This window comes from Seriola lalandi, unplaced genomic scaffold (assembly GCF_002814215.2).
Source record: "Seriola lalandi dorsalis isolate HSWRI2012SDOR001 ecotype SW California unplaced genomic scaffold, Sedor1 jcf7180002054585, whole genome shotgun sequence".
Lineage (NCBI taxonomy): Eukaryota > Metazoa > Chordata > Actinopteri > Carangiformes > Carangidae > Seriola > Seriola lalandi.
In genome coordinates, this window is record NW_019525138.1 from 305954 (window position 1) to 330238 (window position 24285).

Below are 24285 nucleotides of genomic sequence, written 5' to 3' on the forward strand. Positions count from 1 at the left end.
CACTGAACTTTCGAATAATTTAAATCTAGAGTTTACTTATAAACTCACACATCCTTCTTCCACCATGACCACAAAACATTAAATGAAATAGCATATAGAACTACTTGCTCTAATAATGGCAGATAGGAGTAATAGGAGTGTTGATTTCATATTACATCCTTCAAACTTGGAATTAATCATGATGCAAGTGGTTAATTGATCAGACAACAATATAAACATTTCCTAAAGCTAATAGTTTATAAATGTGGATTGCACAGCAGTTCTTTGACTGTAATAATAATAATATGCACATTCTGGATGTCATGTAGTGTGTGTTACCTTGTGTGAAGGATGCTGACAGTATGGTCACATGAAGGACATTGTCTAAAATCTACATGTTACATTTCAAACATTCTGGGATAGAAGTTTGGGATAAAACTATTGCATAGGAACATCTCATGAGTTACAGAACAGCATATATTTAATTTTACATTCTTCCTTTGATCTGTGTCTGAGAAGAGAGTTCAGCTGGTCACTACCCAGGATTGGAATGTGGGTTGTAGTTTATGACTCTTATCTAGAGAGACAGAGGAAGGGAGGTTGGTGTGTGTGTGTGTGTGTGTGTGTGTGTGTGCATGTGTTCATGCATGGCACAGAGAGGCCAGGATTCACACCTTAGTGTTAATCAGTCCTTTTGTTGTTACTTGTCCTATATAAGAAACAATCAAATATCATTAGACAGAGTTTTATTGTTACAAACTGGAGATTTTTTTTCTATATTCTCCAGTTGCCTGGTGTCCATTGGTTAATCCTCTGGAGCTGACCCTTTGACCTTTGGTCTGGTTCTGTGTCATTCGGACATGCTAAAAGCATGGTCTGTTTGTTGAAGAGGGGTCCTTTGTCCGTAAACTCTGCATGTCCTTATAATGAACTTCCTTAATGGCTTGTGACTGATGCCAGGCCAGGTATGTACGCTACATCTGGTATACTTTAAAGCCAGGAGTTCTACGAGCTATGCAGACTTGCTGCCACTTGTTGTCAGCACATCATTTTCACACTATTCTCCCACAATGCCACGCACAAAGAAAATGGCGGGTCACAGCTAGGAAAAATTAAAAAAAAAATTTATTGTAATTTATGGTGAAACAGCTCAAAAATAATATTCGAAAACAAAACAAATATTAAATATGAGGGAAAACATTTTGAAAAGTGTGTGAGTTTTGATTGGGAGTGACTTCTAGTGGGAGTAGTCACATCACACGTATCATCTCCTATTATAAATTGGCAAAGTGTGTTGATTTTTTTGTAAACTAACTGCTAAAGTAATATACTATGATGATTAGTATGTAGTACTTACTGTATAGCATTAGTATGTGGTCTGGATTTGAGACACAGTATTATACAGTTTGGGAATTCACTTTTGTTTTTCAAAAGCCCTAGGAAAAAGTTTTCATATCTATACATATATTTCAGACAATGATCAGGGGAGCTGAGTTTTGAAACACATATCATCCAAGTTATTTGTTTCTGTTCTTTTAGGAAATGATATTAATGTGGCTCTAAGTCTAACTTTCTCATTACTCCAAAGACACATGTAAAGACTCATTTCAGATTTAGCTACGGTATGATATCAATACTTGTGTTACTAAAACAAAGTATTCAACTGAATAAAATAAAGGTAGGTCATCCTGTGGTATTTTGTCTTGTGCTGCCCTCATGTGGATCTCTTCAGCACCATCATCATCATCATCATGTAGTGGATGGACTTTTATAATTTCACTTATGTGCTATATAAAGCATAGAAATATTAAACTACATTATCACTAAAGGATGTGTCATCATTTGTGATCATTTATAAGTGTTTAGAGCGAAATATACAAGTAAAAACAAAACACACCACATTCTTTTCCATAAGGTATGTACATTTATTAGAGGAGAGTGAATCACTAAGTTAAACAGAAGAATACAGTACACATTGTCAATCTGCCAAAGGACATTTGAGGCACTTAGCATGAGGAAAGTTTCAGTAAAGATTTGAACAGCCTGCTGGACAATAACAGTTTACTGTACATGATGAGTTCTGCATTTGAGGGTTGAAACCTATGACATAGTATGTGGTAAAGCATCATAATCCTAATAGGTGGGTGGGGTCAGCAGGGGACTGAGCTGTCCTGGATTAAAGTTAAATTTTAATTTCAGGCTCATACAACTGACAAAATAAGATGGTCTAGTAGTGTATCCCCATACAATGAGTGGTTTTATAGAACATCGCAGTGCAGAACTCTTGTATACAGTTGGAAATCCCAACAACAAAACTTCTTTTTGAATGTTCATGATAGAACCAAATAGTTCTTTGGCCTGAGTGCAGTGAACAAGTAGCAGAAAAGTACTGTATGTTTATATCATATAAGTGAAACCATGTGGCTCAGTCTGAAACAAACAACCCATCAAAAACACACCTGGACTTCATTTAATATTTGCATTCATTTGGTTGTGATCAATTCAAGCAGTCTGTATGAGTGGGGTTGGTTACGACACCAAAGAGTTGATACTGACTAAACTAGTACGTATGTTAAACGACTGCATTAAGTATGTAGTTAAGGCTTAATTCTGTCAGCCTTGTGATCAGCCTGATAGATCAAACACATGACAAAACACTATGATGTTATATTGTCATCATAATACTAAAATTAGTAATGTTTCATTTAAAAACAATAATCAAAATCTGAATAACATAAAAGTGCAATTTATGAACCTTTAGTTACTTTATATCCTTTTATTTCAAGTATATGTAAGCAGTATATTAGATTGTAGCCCTTGATTTGAATAATTCCATTTAAAAAACAGCATTTATTTTTGGAGATAAATTAAGTCTTAAACTTAAACCAAGGCTGTAACACTGTATGGATCGTTGTGATTTTAGACATTTTGCAGGCTGAACGTCAGGTCATGATTATTTTTCCCCTCATAAAACAGAAACCATGCAGCTGAGAAGTCTTCATTGGCAAATTAAACTTGCATTGTAAAGAAAGGTAGATTTTACAAAGGTTCTGAATGGGCTGGGGTGTTGTTACATTTACCACAGGGGAGTTAGCTGTTTGGAGCTAGCTAGCCTGGTTTCATTAAAGAAAATTCAGAGTGAGATATGCATATATATAAGATGATATTGATTTCCTGTTTGTGTTAAGTACAGAGCTGGGGTCAGGATTAGCCTAGTTTAGGATAATGACTGCAAACAGAAGTAAACAGCTAGCCTGGCTCAGTGCAAAGTTAAAAAATACACCCAGACACTTCAAGCTAACAAACTTCCATGTTATATAGGGTGTGTTTAATCTGTACACACAGAATGTAGGAACAGAAATGTGTTGCTTTAGCGGGAATTACGTGCTGGAACTATTCCCTACCAAACAACAGCTGGGTGAGTGATGTCCTGTCCATCTGCATAGCACCTCTATGCAGCATTTTTACATTTCTGTTTTGTGTGTGTGTGTGTGTGTGTGTGTGTGTGTAAATGAACCAGCTAGAATATCTTCATTAAGCTCTGAAGGCGTTGGTGGGTATGTTTTTGAACTTTGGACCGGGTCTGCTTAGCTAGGCCAACCATGTCCCTACTTCAGCTCTGTATTTGACACATAGACATGAGATTAATATCCATCTAAAAAAAAGCAAGCAAGTGTATGTAGTAGAAGGTGTAACAATTTCTTTTAAGGAGAACTTGTAAAAACAGACTATGAACTAAGTGAAAGTATGTTGGGTTGCACTAGTAACTCACAAATATCAGGGAGGGAGACCGAGTACTGATTCTCCATTTAGAGACTTCATAATAAATTCAGAGAATGAACTTTGAATAAAATGCCCTGTTGCTGACTGGAGTCATTGATTCGGATGAACTTTTGGCAAAACGTGGACCCTGCTGAGGCCAGAACTTCGGTAATTGGAGGCTGGCTGTTTAGAAGCATTTTGAAGTATAAAAATATTAGCATGGCTTGCATTATTCAGTCAGTTTTGCATATTGAATGGAATAAAACATTCATTTCCATGGTTGGATCATTATGTTAAATTATAAAAATCATTAAAAGCTATGAAGAAAATACAGTCTATGTCTTGTTGTAGGTAAGAAAAGTATGTCAAATGTAACATTAAAATAAACATATGCACAGTATATACTGAACTACATGACAGTAAGCGGATTTACAGTACAATAGTAATGCAATTAAAAGGTGAAAGTGAAGTACATGGGTGACGTTCAAGTCTCCTACTACAAATTCTTTTTATAAAGCATTGAAAAAACAAAGAGAAGAGTAACTGTGAAATCACCTCTGAGTATTTTATATCAACAAGAAACTTTTATTGAACCAAAAACAGTTTAAAGGGAAGAAAATACCTCTTTGTTTTTGTGTTGGGTCTGGGTGCATGGTTTTGTTTGTTCTATAGCAAATCTGTCCAAAAATGCTGTTTCACACCCTTATCTATTCCTGCACAGCGTACAGGTTTTCTTCAGTCACATTTTGTATTTGCTTTAAAATGAGATTTTGGGGTGATCCAGCCAACCCCTCCCATCATAAAAATTACCTTTATCCTCACTTTAACCAGCACTAGCAGCAGTTACACAGGTTCAAGGGTCAAAAACATTGTATCCATTTCCAACAGAGCTGTGGTAATGGTCCAAGTGGCTCATAGTGAGTGATTTTTATAGTGGGTCTATCGTTACACAGGGCTTGACATTCTTGGCTGCCTAGTTGCTGTAGCTGATCAGGGCCCGTATTCACAAAACATCTTAAGGCTAAAAGTAGATCCTAACTTGTCGATTGATCGAATAATGGGCGTGTCAGTCCTAACTTAGAACTCTTATTTTCATTTTACTGAGAGCTATTCACAGAGCCACTTAGCGCTAAAAGTAGCTCCTAAGTCTGGGAGAAGTTAGAAGTAGTCGAGAAGACTCCTAACTCACTAAGACCAAATTACAAAGAAACATAAAAGAGCTGCTGTCATTCCACGTTGCAGTGTTCTGGAAACCTTACATGATGCTGAATTACTTAAAAGATACGACTCAATCACAAGGGAATAATGATCATCATGGAGTGTGTGTGAGATGCAATAACATCTCCTACCAACCGAAACAACCCGATCAGTACGGAAGTAAAGTGTTTGGCAATGCTGTGCTAGTTGGTGAAAGAGAAAAGTCGATCTATTCACCAAACAATAAATGCGCTCTGACCCGACATCATAGGACAATTCCTACGACTTCTTTTAGGTGATCAACAACTACAGAGAAGCAAAGCAGCTTCATGGCAATTGCCAGTCTACCCGGTGCGATCAGTGCCAGAGATAAAACGCAAGTAAAAATTATTGCACCATCGCAAGACGAGGAGGTATTTGTAAACAGGAAAACGAAATCACAACATCAACACACAGGTCGTGTTTGATGCTACCTATACAGTTCTAGACATTGTTGTACAGTGTCCAGGATCTACACACGATTCATGAATCTTAATGGAGAGTGACTAGAGGCAGCTGTTTGAAAGGATGTCACCTGGTCGGGGACAGGGGAAACCTTCACACACCTCAACCCACACTGGAACCACAGCTACATAACAGGTACAGCTACAACAGTCTGTGGCTAATAGGCTGCCAGTCATGTTTAGTTAGGCAGTCTAGGACAGGTTGTTTTTTTTTTTATCTTCCACTGAGATAATCAAGTTTTTATAGAAAAATTAAATTCTCCCTGGTCGACACAAACCTTATCATACAGATGCATTTTGAAGAGCACCTAATCCATTATCAATTTCTATTTATTTATATCTTAGTGTTTTTTTTTATTATTATTATTACTGTGGGATGTTGCGCACGCGTTTTCACCAGCACAGTCTTTCATCAACCAATTGCTGTGGTTCCTGCAAGGGAGCTAGTCCATGAAAATTGGCGTCAACCATAGCAACAGAGTTAACAGAGCAACTCTTAGCTTAGTAGTTTTCGCTTTTCCTTACTAAAAGTTGGTCTCAGCTTCTTTGTGAATAGGACTTATGAGAAATCTTTTAGTTAAAAACTTTTTAGGAGTACTCTTAGTGGGAAAATAAAATGCTTTGTGAATATGTGCCCAGATGTGAACCAGTAAACCATTTCATGTGGTTTGGTTGTCCATGTAAACAGCCAAACCATACACAATGGCAAAAATCATTATGTTGCACATAGTAGTAGTAGTTGTGCATAATAGTGTACCTGGTCAGCATGTGTATTTAACAGAAAAAATGATTGTGTATGTTGCATTCTCAAATATTAACCAGGAATTCCATTTTCCCTGTTTAATATAAATATTTCATCATATTTTGGTGAAAAGCCTTATGGTTACTTTTCCTAATTTGCTGTTGACAAGTCTTTTTTCTTTCTTTTTTTTTTTTTTTTAAATCACTGTGAAGCTACTGTCAATGAAAAGATATTCTTCTTGTACAGATGCATCACATTAACAGCTTTCCACCAGCTGAAAGGGGATTTTATTTCTTTCTTGACAGGCTTTTAGTGTTAAAGATTTGTTCTATTGTGTTTCATTGACAACAGTTTAACCATGATCAAAAGAAAAACAAAAGGCAACGTAAAAGCACCTGGAAATTTGTTACACTTGGCCATTATTTTAATACCTACTTTAATTTGAGAATTAATAATCACTAATCAATTAATAATCACTTATTCATTAAAATTGGGGTATAATTACTGATAAATTGTACCATTTCAATAATAAATGGATTAAAATAGTGCAACTGTGCCAACTGTGGCATACAAAGGTTTTGGAAGTAGATGCCAAAATCTTATTTTCAGGCCCTGATTTTTTTATACAGTCTCTGACATAGATTTTTATATCAAGTCTCTCTTGAATTTAACATCTCGCACCAGCATGTTCATAAAACATAAAAGATTTGCAATCCACAACATACATGTACAATGTGAAAGCAAATTCGTGGGACCTTTAAGATTTGACTCAAAACATGTGCACAAGCAAGCGGCCTGAGCTTTTGGCAACAAAAGTAATTCTGAATCAAACTGCATAGAGTGTATTATGGGGTTGATCTGTATTTCTCAAGTACTGGCAGTGAGCCATGAAGCATCCCTGTTTAACAGATACAGTATGTTATAAGACCATTGGTCTATTTGCAACACTTGGCAGACTAAAGAGATTACCATGAAAAACTCTCAACTCAAGATATGACAAATGCATGCTACTGGTTGACAAAAATCCTGACAAGAAAACTGTAAACTACTCCTGACAATAGTATAGTGTAAAATGAAATTCTGTTAAATAAAAAAAAAAGAAAAAAAAATCATACATAAAAAGAATATGTTGGACCAGAACAGTTTTTCGTCCAGAGCGCAAAACAATTGAATTTGTCTACAAGCTTTAGAGTTAAACTATACAAACAGAGTTTCCTGTCCTTGTGCAGGATAATAAAATATACAAAAGTCCCTTAAACTAAGCCTATGCTTTTTTTTTTTTAATTTATGCGCAAAAATGAGAAACCAAGTTAATATGAAATCACCTGAGTAATTTTATCCAACTCTGCATACACCCTTTGCTGATATTGTCCCCTTTCTTTAAGCCAGTGCTCTTACCACGACTCCTAATTACAGTGTACCATTTTCACAGTTCAGTTTGACCTGTGCATGCATGATGGAAATCATGCTAGCAGTACATTACCAGAATATACACCTATGAAAAGATAAACTATGATTTACCTAAGAATATGTATTTACATGAACAGAAATTGAACAAACATATTAAGGAAGATCATTAAAAAATATACAACTTCAACCATTTGTTCCACCTAAAAGGAAAGAATATCAAGCCATTTAAAAGGTGATGGAAAACCTTCAGAACAGTTTATTCCAGTCTCTAGTTGCCTCCATGAGGTGCCGCTGGCCGTGTCCAATCCAGTCTTCTTGGCTGTTGAAGAGTCGACCACAAAACCAGCAGTCAAACACCACAGATTCTTGTCTACAACCTGATAAAGTTTCCACTACCTCATACTTTTTTTTGCTTTTTTTCCTTAACTTTAGTTTCAAAAGGAATCGCTCTCGGACAGAACTCTGAACTGGCCGAGGTCTTGGATCGTCAATGTGAGAAGACACACTTTTGGTTGAGTAATTCTTCCCTGGAGCACCAAGCTCAGAGAGGGCTTGGATCGTTTTCTGAGACAAAGAGACCTTAGTAACAGCACCTTTGTACCTGTTAACTACCTTCATGATATTGGCCACTTCAGGAATGTCAGCATCTGGATGGTTGAGCACCACAACAGGTTGGTATCTACGAGGACATTTGATCTGCTGTACGGCGCTGAATGGGGCAAGTCTCAGCGTTCTTTCAACTTCTTTGGCAACAGGCTTCCATAAGACACCAGTCTCTTTCTCAGTCAGTACTTTATTTGTGAGTCTTCTAGCTTTATGCACCGGTGCTGGAAGTTCATCAAATAATGGTTTCCTGCGCCTTTTCCTTTGGCTTGGAGGCCGAATTGGCCTTGGGGCAAGAATAGGTTTCTCTGCTTCACATTGTTGTACCTTTACATTCATCTGAGAGGGTGAAATGCAAGACTCCTTGACATCTTTCTGTGCAGTATTTTGTATGGTGATCAATTTCTTGACTCCATTGGAGGCATTTGCACTAGTTTTGTTTGATGACACCAGAAAACACTGGGTCTGAGGTCTGGTGGCCAAAAACAAAGGTTGACTGCTTGAGGTTTGACCACCACTGGTAAGAAGGCTACCGGTAGGGGTGACAATTTTAAATATGACTTTGTTTCCAGTACTTTCACTGGTTTGGCTACACTGAGCCCCAGTCTTTGCCTCTTGGTTGTTCAGAAGTAGGCCTGATTTGGGTGGAGAAATGTACCGAAGCAAGAATGCTTGACGACCAGGCTGCACAGTGCTTGGTTTGTCTGCAGAGCTCAATGGCATGGCCAGAACTGGCCGTGAGTTCAGTGGGAGTTGTGTACTTGCCAGTCTCAGACCAGGAGTACTGGGGGTGTGAGCGAATGGAACAGACCTCTGTACCAAGTAGCAAGTAGGCTGTGTCTTTGATGATCTGTCTGTAGGTGTATTATGTGGTGTGCTTGAAAGGAGTACAGGACCCTTAAAACCTGGGCTGTTGATAAGGTAGTGATTTGAGGTGGTGCCAAGACCTGGTTGAACAGCAGAGAGAAGAGATGTCCCTTTTTCAGCAGCTCCTGTCTTTGGTGTTGATACACCTAGCCTCCTGCTGTTTGGAGTAAAAGTTACACCAGTTTGGTTACTTGATCTTTCTACACCCGGCTTCATGTAAGATACGTTGATTTGAGGATTTGCAGAATTGGTTATCAGTTTGAAACCTGGAGTTGTCTTGACCTGCATTGGCATGGCAAATCGATTCTCAGTAGTCCTCAGGAGTACCTGCTGTTTACCCTCTGGCAATTGAAGAATTCGTAGAGTCGTTTTTGTTTGTTTCAAGGAATCACTGTTTGCACTTGAAGACGTTATTCTTTCCTTATTAAGTTGTTGGGTAATGATTGCATCTGAATGTTCTTCCACAAAACTGCCAAAGGAACTAGAACTATTCTTTGTTTCTGATGGTTTTTTTGATATAGGAATACTGTCCTCTTCAATTTTAATTATATTAAAGTCTTGGAGCACCGACTCAGGATTTTCATCTTCCGTCGGAGGATCGTCAACTCTAGTTATGCACTCATGAAGCTCAATGTCACTATCTGACACCTTCCTCATGCCCTCTCGATTTTTTTCTTGAGGTTCTTCTCCATTTCCACTTTCCATGAGTGGTTCTGGAGACTCTGCCAATGTCAAGCTAAACTGTGATGATTCGCAAATACTTTCTTTGTCAGCCAAGTGTTCAGACATATTGTCAAAGCTTTGGGTAGTGTTAGGTAAAGTACCAAATGTTTCCTTAGAATAGTTGTGAAAGTTAAATACTTCTTGGTTGAGTGACTTTTGAGTGCAGTTTTCGGGGCCCGTGTCACTATCTCTGTGACTACCTGAAGTGGGTGGGGATGACTCTGATAGTGGCACCCAATTTGTTGAAAGCTTTTTAAAATTTTGCTGACCATTTTCACATTTAATCTCAGTTCTGACCCTATTAGTCTTTTCTGGAGTACTCTGAGAAGATTGGTCATCACTGTTAGAAGAGTTCCTTTCATGTTCATCAGTGAGTTGATCTGCCACTGTGTCAGTAAATGATAACTCATTTGCAGCCCCACAGTTCTCAGCAGTTTTTTTTGAGACTGATTCAGAGAGCAATGTTTCTCTAGCAACTTCTAAAGTTGAAGATAAACCAGTGACCTTACCAGCACACATTGTTAAAGTATTACTGATTTTAGAACCACTATGGCTGGTTGCATCAGAATTTGACGTTGCAGAGACTGAGCTATTATCAAATGTATTTCTCTCTGAGCAGGTTGTTTGACTTGAGTGACTTTGGTCACCCACATGATCAGACTCATTTGTCATGGGATATAATGTTTCTGCACAAGTTGAAGACAAACTTACTAAATAGTTAGTTTGTTCCCCAACATCATCTCTGACGTTGGTGGGATCAAGGTTGCAAACAGAGGTTTCTTCCTCTTCAATCTTTACCTTTACTGCCAGAATATCATCTTGATCCATCTGTATGCATGATCCACCTCTGGGTGAAACAGCAAAGCAATGTGACGTGGAGCTCTTGCTATCAAAGCATTCCCCATTTTCAACAGAGTCTTTACTTTTATCCAAAACAGGGTTTGGTGCCAAGAAACCCACATCTTCAACTGAGGAATGGTTCTGAATGGATGAATCTTGTTTTGCTGTTGGGATTACTTTGAGAACTAAATGCTTTTTCCCATCAACCATTTTGAACCCCATCACTTTGGTTGTACAATTGGGGGGAAGAGAAATTTTGTTCTTAACCATCAGAACAGTCAGTCCATTAGGATTTGTGTGACTTGCAGCATCAGAGTTTGTAGAGTTGTCACATTCCTGTAACATTACTGGTGTTGTCAGCTCTGTGTTATGAGAGCCCTTACTCCAATTGTTGTTGTCCTTTTTTGCTGCTGTCCCATCCGCAAAGTGGTGAGTCTCCTCTAAGGACAACTCTGGTTTGATTATCCTGCCATTTTGGTTTGTTAAACTCCCAGAAAGACAGTTCAGTTTTGATATCCTCTGAGTCTCTTGTGATTCACCACTCTTTTTCAGCAAAAGTTTTAAGGTTGCAGATGAATTTGCTGGCATGCCACTGTCCTCTATAGCCTTCCATGCATTCCTTCTCTCAGCCTCCTGTTTGTGAACAGCTGCAGTGTGTTTTTTCAGGTACTCACTTCTTGCCGCACCATATCCACAGATCTGACAAGTGAAGGGGAATGTACCTGAGTGAGCTTTCACGTGCCTCTGATGATCCTCTTCGTTCAAGCTGATATGTCTGCATTTTGAACATTTCCAAGGACTCTCATTATGATGATGGATGTGCTGGACGAATGTTCCTGCATCCACAGTAGTAAACTCACACCAGTCACAGTTAAACTGTCCATTTAGACTGTGACACATGATGTAGTGTCTGGTAAGCAAAAGCAGAGAGTACTGAACATCATCATTGCAGAGCTCACATGTAACCAGAGTATTTCTGTGCTCAATCCGATGGCGCTGAAGAGCAGGAAACTCGTTTGTGACAAAACCACACAGGTCACAAGGGTATGTAGGAAGGGTTCCTTTATGAGCCGCTTGAAAATGTTTAAGGAGATCATTGGGGCTATATGTGGAATCATCTTTACACACTGAGCACCCGAAACTCAGAATCTTTCCAGAGAAAACAGCCCCCTGCTGAATTTTACAGTGGGTTTTGTTGAGAGTTTGTTTCTCTTTCTTGGTGGAACTCCCATGTTCCTTAATTGATGATTCTTCTGCATTATTGAAGAGTGACCCATCTGTCACTTCTCTGAAATGCTTATACACAAAGTCTTTTACCTTTTCTTTTTCATCCTCTATTACTGATATGCTGCAGTTTTTGGCAGAATCATGAGGTATAATGAGGTCTTCTTCCATAGTTGTAGATTTGCAGATATCTGTAAGGGAAGAAATCAAATATTTTAATAGACATAAGAATCCCTCTTATACTAAATGCCTTTAACATTGCTTTAGAACAGAAAAATAAAACAATATCATATATGAATTGCAATGCAGCTATCCAATGGTGCATTGTTCCAAATAGGCACAGAGCAATTACTGATCAGGTTGAACATGATTTCAACTCCCCACTCAAACAAAATTAAAGTTTCAATTATTAGACAAGAATTGAGGGCAAATACAGCATATGCCACAGTTTCCTGCAGTATTTTATAGGGGAGGTGGGCCACCTTTTAAATAAACACTATCTCTACTAAGATCAGAAGAAATAAATGTACTTTCATGTCATGAAATATTCAGGGGGAAACAGCTGACATTCCATTTTCCACATTAAATGCTATATATTAAATGAGTGAGACAATTGTTTAGGCCATAATCTACTAAGGAAATTGCTCATGGTGTGAAAGATGTGACAATCTGCGTGGCTTAAACCTCTGTAGCGCCTGCTGGGACTCCATAGTGGAATTTGTTCATTGTGCAATTTAAACTGAACTCAACTTCCCAGATTGTCTCACACCTATGCCTGAAGTCTGCCCATTGGACCCAACAACCAACCAATTGGCTACAGTGTGGCTTTTGACATATGCTGTCACTAGGTCAGCAAAATCCCAGCGCTCTTTTGTCTCCTTCTCTTCACTGCACCATTTGCTGCAAATCTGACCTCTGACCCTGTGTGGCTTGTTCGGAGCAGACTGCTGCACTGAACCAGTTTCTCAATGCCAGAAACACAAGAGCCTGAATAAAGTGAACAAGTTTAAGTTAGCTCCAGTGGCAGAAGAAGAGCAAACAACAGAAGCCATGAAGCAGAGTTAGCATCGAGCGGCTAACTCTGAAAATACAACCTCTCGGCCCCAGGCAAGGGGCCAAGCAGTGGGAGAGTGCAGAGGTGTTTAAAACCAAGCCAAAGTCTTCTACCATAAACTGAAAAAGCTGCTGATAATTTTCTCAATTGACTTATCAAGAGTGACAAGAAATTGTGAAAAATGCATATTTTATTTTCCCAGAGCCTAAATTGACGTCTTAAAATCCCTGACATATGTAGCCAAAAAGGGTGCAAATGAGAAAAAATATTTGGCACTTTTCTAGATCAACTGAAAGGATTATCAAAAGTTATTTATCTTTCAATCAAGATCAATCAGATTTGATTATTCAAACCAGTTTTGAAGAATCTGTATTTTATGATGATGGTTGTCAGGTTTTATGGTTCCTCCTATATTTGCATATAAAGTATCCAAAAGTATGTGAACCCCTTGGCGAATCGCATCAACAAAAGCTAACTGGAGTCCAATCAATGAAACAAGATTGGAGGAGTGGGTTAGAGACACTTTGATTTGTCGCCATTTGCTTTTTTGAGTAGTAGTACCTGAAGGGTCTGAGAAGTTGGTGAATCTAGCAACAAAGGCGCTAAGCTAGCAAAAGTACTGGTTTTGCACCAATGGTGCAATTTAGCCAGTGACATTCGCATTTATAGGTCTGGCCCCACTGTTGCGGTCCAGCCAAAAAAATTCTGCAGGTGTGGAGTAAGAAAACTTACCAGACCTCTGTAACCTGCTCCTTATCTCCACTGCAGGCTACAGGTTACCAGGTACTTGCACAGATAGACCTCAGGTGGTGCTCAAGCACCTCCCCTTTGGCCTCTGCCTAGGTAAATGCCCTTTTTGTGAGTTCTATCCCTGCGAGATGTGCAAGCCCCTGCCCATCCCTTCTCGCTAACCTGCCTTCATTGGTGACAACTAGGTCATGATAGTGTTTGCCCAAAGCCATGGTATCGTTTGCCACTGTTATGAAATTAAACTACTATTAAAACATCTCAATACAGACAGCCTAACTCAGACAATAGCCCTCCATTACGCTTAACAAGACACGGTCAAAATATGGCATTATGCTCACATCCTGATTTCATAACTGCGACGTCATCTGAGAAAATCACCGAACAGATAAATTAAAGACAAAGACCAAGCTGTGATTTCAGCTATATAGACTTAAATAAAATAGAATGGTCACTCAGAGAGAAAGCTATGAAAGAATATCTTTATTTTTCTGTCTCTTACATGGAGTACAGCCTCTGTCTGGGATCTACAATAGTTTAGTCTTTATTTACTTTAACTCCAGAACTTAACACACTTTTATTAGAGGCAGGTTTTTATGTCCAACTCTCTCTATTTGATATGTAGAATTGGTTCAGAGCTGTATTTTAGTAGGAAGCCTTGTTTTCAGTCGCTCCCGATTGCCATGTTAAAGTTACTGCATTATACACTTCCTGTAAGCATTTCAAATTAAAAGCCGGCGTGTCTTAAATTATTCCTCTGTGTCCTCTAGTAATAATGATACATAGTAGTTTATTTGCCGGAACAAAGACTAAGCTCAGAGCGCAGTGAACAGGAAGAGCTTCTTACCTAGCTATTTACCTTAAATATTATTAAAATATTGCTAAGTGACAGTGAACAGCCCAGAAAGAGAAAAAATTGCTGTATGGTCGGGCACTTTAAGTTAGGCCACTGACAGTTACAGTCTGATGAAGCTTACAATTGTAATGAATCAATCATGCAGTCTTTGCCAAATAAACATATTACTGTTGGTATACTTTTGGCAGATTACCCCTTAATTAATATGCACATACCATACCAATAGAAGCATAATGCACCGTTCATCTCAGTACACAGAACGCACTTTGCCCAATTGTTGCAACTGAACATAGGTCTACATTGAAGTTTGGAGGGTAGATTAGAGACTATTATTTCATTTATTTGGAGAACAGCTTTTTTTAAGTTTTGTGTAAAGATTTCTTGATATTAAATTATTATTTCATAGATCAAACAAACTATACACAGTGTGGCATTGTTTTCTTTGTTGTTGCCTGTTCTTGTGATAAATGTAGAAATAGTCAATGCTATGTGTTGTATTGTTGTACATTATACAGCTGTTGTTAATATGTTGTCAGACATATATGATAAATAAATTACCATTTATCACAAAAACAGACAAAAGTCACACTACTAATGACCCTCACACTCAGAAGAAATGCTGTTATCTATAGCTCACCAAAAAAGCCTAAATAAAGATAACAGGCTTACTGAGAGACATTTGGTCAAATCAGAATCACTTCTGTCTGCATACCAGTGTTTTCAGTGCCAGACACATATTGCTTAGCATGTATACTGCCTGTTCACTCAACACTCTATCAGAGTGGTTAGAAAAGGCAAATCTCACCAGCCAGAATATTCCAAATCACTCAACCCTGCTTGCATGCACATTCATTTCTTACACAATATGTGCATTTGCCTTTACTTTCTCATGCTAGAAGAGTACACTTCAAGCTTCCCTTGACATTACATTGACAGCGTCTTGCTGTCTCTATCACCTTCACCTCTGATGGCCAGCTTGGCTGGAAACTTGCTCAGCTGCTGCTACTTCACCAGATGTCCATGAGCTCATCAAAAGAATGGCTGAGACCAAAAAAAACACCAGCATGGCTGACAGTATCCTACAGAGCAGAACACGCAGGTGTTTCAACTTTGATTAGACCTCTGCTCAAGACAGTGTAGACATGTACATGGACACTTTATCAACACAATCTAATGCTATTTGGTACAACAGCTTCTTGTTTTTAGCTAGACAGTTTGTGAGGGAAGATGCTCCACTCTATTAACACACCGCCATACAACCTTGAGTGGACTGAGTGTTTCTGTTGTTCCATAAAGCCCAACAGTGAGATCTTTTCTCTCTGACCACATCATGGTAATTGAGGGAGACGCATTCTCTCAGTTTGACTTTAATCCATTTAGCAATAATTTTAGCTTATAACAGTAATCATATAATAACCACTGAAAAAAAATTAAAAGTGAAGGAAATGGAAATAGTGTCAAATAAGTCCCAAAACACAACACAGGCAAGTCACAACATATAAAAAATGACACTCACTGCTATGGCTAATTAAACCTTAATACTGAGGTAATAAAAAAATGGTAAAAAAATACATTTAGTAAGTTGTTATTGTTACCTGGATTCCTATAGGAACAAGTCAAACATTAATGCATGTCATCTCTGAAGATGAGCAGTTTGTAGTGTGGCCACTATGCCTGTAAGACAGAAGCAGAAAATGACAACTTTCAGTTTTCAAGCAGTAAAATTTAACTCAGGGCGTTCTTGTAAACGAGAGGTTGTATCTCGTTGAAATTACCCTGACTAAATAAAAGGTTTAACAAATGTGGTTGTCTACTATTATGGAGATGAAAAACCATCAATAAAAGCAGAAAACCCTGCAGAGCATCATGCCACATTAACTCCGTCAAATTTAGGTACGCTTCCGCCTTACGACAAAATCCTAGTACTTGTTTTGTCAGTACTAGGTGGATTTGACGTTTGTAAATGCAATTGCGGCTGTACGCCATTACGGCAATGTAGTGGCGCTGTATCGTAATCAGTGCATCAGACGGAGCCATCTCAAATTGCCAAAGAAGAAGAATGCGAACGGGCTGGATTTTGCTTGCGGAAGAAGGTGGCCACCTGATTTTGCGGCTCTTCAAATAAGTGAATGGAGTTGCCACTCGTCCCGTATAATACGGGATCGTCCCGTATTTGAAAATAAAATGATTCTAGTAATTGTTTTGTTTTGGAGTAGGTGGATTTGAATTAATACGGGACGCAATTTGTCTCGTATTTTCGTTCATGTTATGTTCAAAGTATTAATAACGTAATGTCAAGTAAAACCAAACTAGTTGCCACCTTTTTTTCCACATAAAAAGGTGGCAACCCTACAGATGAATATTATCTTTTTTTTTACATCCAAGCACACCCAGCTTCTTGAAAAGTTTCCCTAAAGTTTTTTTTTTAATTTTTTGCAGCAATGTGTCAAATCATAAATTTTAAAGAGAGTTCGCAAGGAGGAGAATCGCGAGGACAGTTGAAACAGTGCAGACAGCATTAGTTCTAACATGGGAAAGTGAATTCATGTTACTGACGATACGGTTAATATGTAAGGAGACAGGACTGACAGTAGAGGAAGATGCCGGAGGAGGAGAGGATCAGAGCGCGAGAGAGGAGTCAAGGCGAGAGTATCAAGTCTTTAGGAGTATATTAACGAGTGTATTACAGCCGACGTTTATTTATTTATTATATGTTATTATATTATTGTGGTGCACCAAGCACGAATAGGCTCACTACTGCTCCCTGATGCCAGAGGACTGACAGCACTCACTGATACATGCAGGCTGCTGACAACTGCAGGTGGGGCAATAATCAGCTTACAACCGAAAACAAACTTTTAAACAAAGTTTAAAATTATGCTTTGTCAGAAGTGTTTTCCATTTTGATCCTGCAGTGATGACTAACTGGCTACTTTGTTAAATGTGCATCTGTTTAACTTCCCCACCTCCATTAAAAAGCAGCTTACAGCCACTTCCCTGAGCTTTTCTACAAGAACCACCCAGGATTGTCTCCCAGTGGATAAGTCAGACCTGAATGCTGCTAATTCTCAACATAATACCAGCATGATATCAAATACTTTAGATCCTGGTGACATGTTCTAACTTTATACAGTATAGCCATCCAAATAGTGTTTCACCATGTAACTGTGTACAATGTGCACACTCTCAACAATAGTGTGAAGTCTTAACCTTATCCTGGTAAAGTGCCTTAAGAGAAAATACATTGGTGCTACACAAATAAAACTGAATTGAACACCAATATTTCAGTTCTTCTTGACTCTATAACTGAGACAACTATGATTCAAGGGTGGATTATCAGCTATTAAATATCTTTCAATCAGGACTTACTTTTCACAGTTCCTAATGCAAAAATAAAAACCAAAATAATCATCTGAACACAAACTGCAAGTGACAGAAACTGCAAACACTAACCCTCTTGAACATGTTACGGGTAATCATCTAAAAAAATAACCTGCCATTAATATTAATGACAGATTACATCTGATGAATTTGTGTCACTGTAAATTGATTATATATACAATTATCTAATTGTACAAATAATTAGAAAAATATATATTTCACAGGGCAAATGTTTCATTCAATTGAAAAGTCAGTAATTTCATCAGTAAACCATCCTTAATTGTAGAACACATTACTTCATGGGCAAAGGGTTTTTTCGAGTGTTTACAGGTATTTTACTCTACCTTCAGTATGTGTGTGTGTGTATTTGTGTGTGTTGTGTGCATAGAGATACAGAAGTGAATTGTAAAATTTATGATGCGGGATAATGCATTAAAGGGATAGTTCAGGTAAGTAGCATTAGAGCATAAACAAGAAAATACCCTGTACAAGATCAGGTTTACAATGAGAGATAGTGCAGTAAGAATTAAATGAAAACCAAGACAGTGCCTTTAAGGCCAGAATCCTTTAACAACAGAACTAATTCAGCTTTAAATGTGGAGTTGAAATGATTAATGGACACTTTGACTGAAAAAATATTATAAATGAATAAGTAAATATCAAATATTTTAAATGAATTAATGAAGTACAATTAAAAGTAGGTATGGGGTTCGATAGCATCTTATTGAAGCTGAATCCAGTTCCAAATCAGCTTATCAAACCTTTTCAAGTACTTTGTTTGGTTGGGATAAAGACATCTATGAGTTAAAAGAAATGTGTAGAAATTAAGAAGAGATTCCTCTAATCACATTAATAACAAAGCTGAGACTTGTGATTTATGGCCCAATTACCACACATGACAAGTGACACTAAAAGAAAAGTATTTAACTATCAAACATAAACCAATGAGATTCTGATGAGCTGAAGGGTTGCAACTGCCCAAGTACAGGCTCAATTATACTCCCCTTGCGGATGCGTACATCACAGATGCGTACTTACCATTATGCCCCTTTCTAGTCTGCTTGGAGGACATGTGCAGTTGGTGCCCTTGTACCATATTGGCTGTGTGGACAGTCCATGTGTTCACAACAAATTTTTCTTATGAAAAACTTTAGGTCACTCAGACCTTAGTGGACCCTCGCGTACACACAAATCCAGGAAGTATAACAGTAGCCTAGGAGCAACATGGTGGAAATAATATCATTCAGTGAATATGAGCTAAAAAAATCTGATGTTTTGCATGATGCACTGAACATTACCCAAATGTGAACTGGTTGTTGCTACAGGTGACAGACAGCATCTACTGGAACAGCTTGTTTGAGATTATTGCTGCCAAAGGAGGTTTAACCAGTTGTTAGATTCAAGCATTCACTTATTTTTTCCACCAGCACTGTGAATGTTTAATAAAGACACAAAAGATTATAACTGTTTGTGTGATATTAGCTTAGGGACACTGTATCTGTCTTAATTGTGACGTAAATGAAGATCAGATCACATTTTATAAGCAATCAATGCAGAAAACCATGTAATTCCACAGGGTTCAGACTACTTGACACTGTAAACCATTTCATCTACACAGTTTGTCTGACTGTGAACTGATGAGTATCTTAAGTCTTTGAGGTAATCAACAATTCTTGACCCTTCATCTCCTCAGATTTTTTTTTGTGAGGCGTGGTTCACATCAGCAGATGTTTCTTGTGAATAAGAAGAAACTCAAAGTGTTCTTTATAAGTCAAAGTAGCTATAAGTCACACTGCCAATCTGGTTTCATTGACTGGACTCCAGGTTTGATAACTCCTGACTCCAATTAGCTTTTGTTAATGCCCTTAGCCAAGGGGTTCACATACTTTTTCCAACATACACTGTAAATGCTTGAATGGACAAGAACAATACAATGATTTGTGTGTTCTTAGTTAAAATAGATTGCGTTTGTTCATAACTTAAATGAAGATCTGATCATATTTTAAGACAAATTTAGACAGAAATTCAGATCATTCCAAATGTTTACTTACTTTTTCTTGACATTGTATGATAATAGGAAGCTGGAATTTGTAGAATACTAAGAGTGCCAACTCAACAAACTAATTTAGCTATTATTAGTACTGTAACCTTTAATGTTAAATTATTACAATTGGTTATGTAAATATGTTGTCTTTATTTATATACTTAAGTATACTTCAACAGTCACTGTTAACATTAAATATATTGTTCAATTTAAAGTTCAAATTTGCCTGAGCAAAAGCAAAAAAAAAAAAGTAATCTACCGTTTTTATATGCTTATTAGTTCAGGCACCAGTACAATACACAGTGTGGGAACATGGAGCATGGCTTTTATACAGTTCACAGCACTTCTTTTTTTCTCAAACTCTTTAACATCACCACTGATTAAATCAATTTTCTTTTTTTACAAATACCAATCTTTTTTACACATTCATTATTTTAGTTTTTTTAAGGCTCATTTATGCTTCTTCTACATATAAAAATAGATGTGTATGTTTTAAACCTTATGATATAATAATAATATATATATATATATATATTAATAGCATTCTCTTTTAATGTATTTGGGGGTTAGACTGTTATTTGGACAAAACACAGTGTAAAGATGTTGCCTAGACTTTTGTAAATTGAAACATGCTTTTTCATAATTCTGACATTTTAAGATCATACAATGAATCACTCATTAGCAGATTACTTCATTCGTTTAAAAAAAAAAAAAAAAAACTTAATTTAAGTACTGCAGTGTTGTAAAACCCCATCTAAATGAGCGAGCATGAATGCCATTTAACAGAAAGTGTCAGGAGGTATTAAAAAATAACTGGAAATATCTGTGTGTGAAGGCTGATGTTTACTGTGTGCCACATTTTGAGATATAGCCTTAATTAAATCAGCATAATGCAACAGGGTCTGTTCTATTAACAAACATTGTTGATTACAGGTATCACTGCTTTATTTCAATTTTATAATTAAAGTATTAATGTTCACTATTAAAGTTCAGCAGGAGACCTGTATCAGCCTACAACTCCCTAAGTCTCAGTCAGCTGTCAATGCTGTAGATTCAAGGAAGCCATGTTGGGGGAAAAATGGCTGCCATCATTTTATGACTTATCTGCACCAGCTACTTCAGTCCTAGAAAATGTAATTTCTGTTAACACTTTCTTGACAAATACTGAGGCTGATTTACATAATCTATACCATAACATACTTGAAAACAGGATAGAAATTATACTATCCAAATCAAATTCCACTATACAGGAGATTAAGCCTTCTTAGCTTTTATTATTTTAATTTAACTGGGAACAGGGCACTCATAGTGTAACAGCACTAAGAAAGACAAGTGAACACCTGGACTGCAGACAGGTAGGCTACTCCAGGCCCACACCATCTAAAAGGGACAGATATAAATGAAGCTTGGAGATGAGGAAAAGTTGCATCGTCTCAAAACTGCATTTCCACTGAGCCTCCAACATAGAGACAAGTACAACATGTTGCAAGAATGTGAATATCCACCTGAACATTAAAGTGGCACATCTTAATTTAATTTAGATTTACTTTTCCGAGAGACTTGCTCCACAGTCGCTTAAGTTGAGGAAAGGCGAGGGAAGGCTGCATCTGTAGGAGCATAACAGGCTGTAGACACACAGCAACAAAGGATCCGCTCTCAGCGCTCTCTGCTTTTACTGCATTGTGGCAAGTTTCAGCTCGATACATGGATATATGTCAGCCACTTCAGGACAATGTTACTATCTAAGGAGTTTAATAAGCAGTTATTTTACACCAAAATGAAGCCCCCACCCACGCCAAGATATTCAAAGTTACGGAAATTCTGTTGTATCTTACTATGAACTCGATGGAAGTTGATGCGGCGTCCGGTCAACGTCCGACATTATGAGAAGAAGGTGAAGCTTGAAAAAAACACACAGTAGAAACATTTGCCTTCCTTCTCTCCTCTCTGTGGAACCACAGCGACGGCGGCCATGACAGTCCATCCGGGTACTGCTGTGCTCTTGACACTCATGTGGAAGCGGATGAATATGTGTTGCTAGTCAAATCCCAAACTAGTGCCTTGAATGACATTTTTCGTAAAAAACACAGTTAAAACAACTTTCACCAAAGTGGAATCATACGATTATGACACATCCATAAGAACCCGACGCTGTTTTTCGCAGCTTGAGCACTACGTCATTTGTTGCGCGCGCGCGTATGTGTGTGTGTGTGTGTGTGTGTGTGTGTGTGTGTGTGTTTGTGTGTGTGTGTGTACTGGGTGGAAGAAGAAAAAATAAGAGCAATGGCGGATATACGCCATTTCCTACTGAATGCGTTACATGTAGGCTGATATGCCTTTGTTGATCTCCGATACTGAATTATTTCCTAATCAGCTTTAAATAATTATAATGATCTACCATTCCCCCTGTCTGCCTGTCCACCCTCCCCACCCATCCACACACACGCACACAAAGCACAGAAAGAGACAGACTTACAATAATGGAGGATGTGAAGCTTACACACTGTTACCTCATCAGCCAACACTGTAACGCTATAACATTGTAGCATTGTGCACTAGCGGTGTCTCACATCAGCCATATTAGCAGCCTTCATTGGGTACAGGCGACAGTTAGACCGGTCTGTCTGTCTCCCTCTGTGTTTTGGTTGAGCATTTTATAGACTGACATTACATCAATGGTGTCTGAGATATTACTGTAGTGTCGACAGTTCATTTAATTTGTTCAACCATGTGTGCATAGAAAATCTTAGAAAAAAAAAAAAAAAAAAAAACAATTCAAATGAGTTGCCAATATATGGGCTAGATAATAAATGAATTATAAACAAAACCAGTGTTGCAACCAATTACTTCACATTGGAAGAAGTTGAACTAAAGCAAATATATAAGGAAGGACAGGTTGGTTAACTAAAGTTACTAAGAAAAAGTTGTTCAAACTACTTTGTAAAAAATGATCAAAATGATAATGTACATGTGATACAAAATTTCACATGCCAGTCTCCTGCCAGTTTACTGCAAAAAGTGCCTACTTGTTCACAGGTCATACATAACTAAAAATAAATAAATAAAATACCCTAATAATTATGGTAAGTGTGTGTTATCAACTTTGGTTTTGTATACAATAACTGCTTGAGAATGGCCATACTGATCCTTGATTCAGGACATTTATCCATGATTTTGGGCTTTTGCAAAGGTGTTCAATTACTGTAGAGAAGCAATGGTAAAACTTTTCTTCAACACTGAACAAAACTCTCGACAACATCCATTTTGTAGCTAATCTCGGCTTTCAAAAATATGCCAGGATCTCAGCACTCTGGGGAAAATGGAAAATTTGAGCATCTAAATTCCATGAAACTCAATTTCCATTTCACAACAGCTGTTAAATGGACCTATAAGTCAAGAAAGAATTTTAAGTCTCTGATCATGAATGATTCTAAACATATTGTTAGTACTTTCGATGAATGACTCATCCAGTCAATGAATAAGTTTAAGATGTGGAACATGTGAAGCAACTTCAACTGAAATTTGAGGATTAAACTGAAATTATGTTGATGAATTATGCACAGTAGGCACTTCCAAGGGCCATTGGCCAATTAATGCAGCTTCAATACTTTACCTCACACATCTGTGCTGTCTGTACAGCTATCAGCCCCCTCCTCCCCACCAACAACATCATCAGGGCCCAATCCATGGCCAGGGGTTTCTCAAGATACCTACCCATCTATTTAGGTCAGGTGAAGGGAAAACAAGAGCCCTGTTTTCCACACTTAACAATATTTTACAACCACTGACACTTTCTCACCTCACCTGACATCAGTTGCTCAGTTTACATACTTACACCTGCCTTTGTCTGTTGCTAACACAAAACAACACTATCATTCTCATTCACACCTTGATTACATCCCATATTGACTATTAAAATAAATCTGTCCTACCAGTCCAGTCCTCCTTCAGTTGGTGCAGAACTCAGATCCAGGCCGATCTAAGGAAATGATGCAAGGAGAGAGGAATTAAGGAAACAAGGTTTTAAATAAAATAGATGTACTTTCATTTGAAGTGTGACCTGAAGTGATGTCAGCTTCTAACGACAATGGCACAGCTGGTCACAGCTGGATCAGCTGTCACTCTGTATGGGTTAAATATGCCTTGGAGTACTTACATATAGAGACAAACAACCATTCACAATTTCTGGGTTTGAACCTGCTGGCCGCTGGAACCTTTTTGTGTGGAGTTTGCATGTTCGTCTCGTGCCTGCCTGGGTTTTCTTTGGCTTCCTCCCCAAATCTAGAGACATGCAGATTGGTTAATTAGCAACTCTAAGATGCCCATAGATGTGAATATGAGTGTGAATGGTAT

General features: G+C 37.9%; 1 protein-coding gene across 3 annotated transcripts; it reads right to left on the reverse strand.

Moving 5' to 3' along the window:
- Positions 1-1880: 1880 nt before the first annotated feature.
- On the reverse strand, positions 1881-21989 carry si:ch211-214e3.5 (zinc finger protein 518A). Of its 3 annotated transcripts, XM_023418904.2 has the most exons (3): positions 21768-21989; positions 16103-16181; positions 1881-12041 (listed from the first exon to the last, which is right to left on the reverse strand). In XM_023418904.2, the coding sequence occupies exon 3, from the start codon at positions 12019-12021 to the stop codon at positions 7840-7842; it is 4182 nt and encodes a 1393-aa protein (XP_023274672.1). In that variant the 5' UTR covers positions 12022-12041; positions 16103-16181; positions 21768-21989; the 3' UTR covers positions 1881-7839. The 3 variants fall into 3 exon arrangements, with proteins under 3 accessions (XP_023274672.1, XP_023274673.1, XP_023274674.1); XM_023418905.2 differs by lacking the exon at positions 16103-16181; XM_023418906.2 differs by lacking the exons at positions 16103-16181; positions 21768-21989 and adding an exon at positions 15464-15586.
- Positions 21990-24285: the final 2296 nt, after the last annotated feature.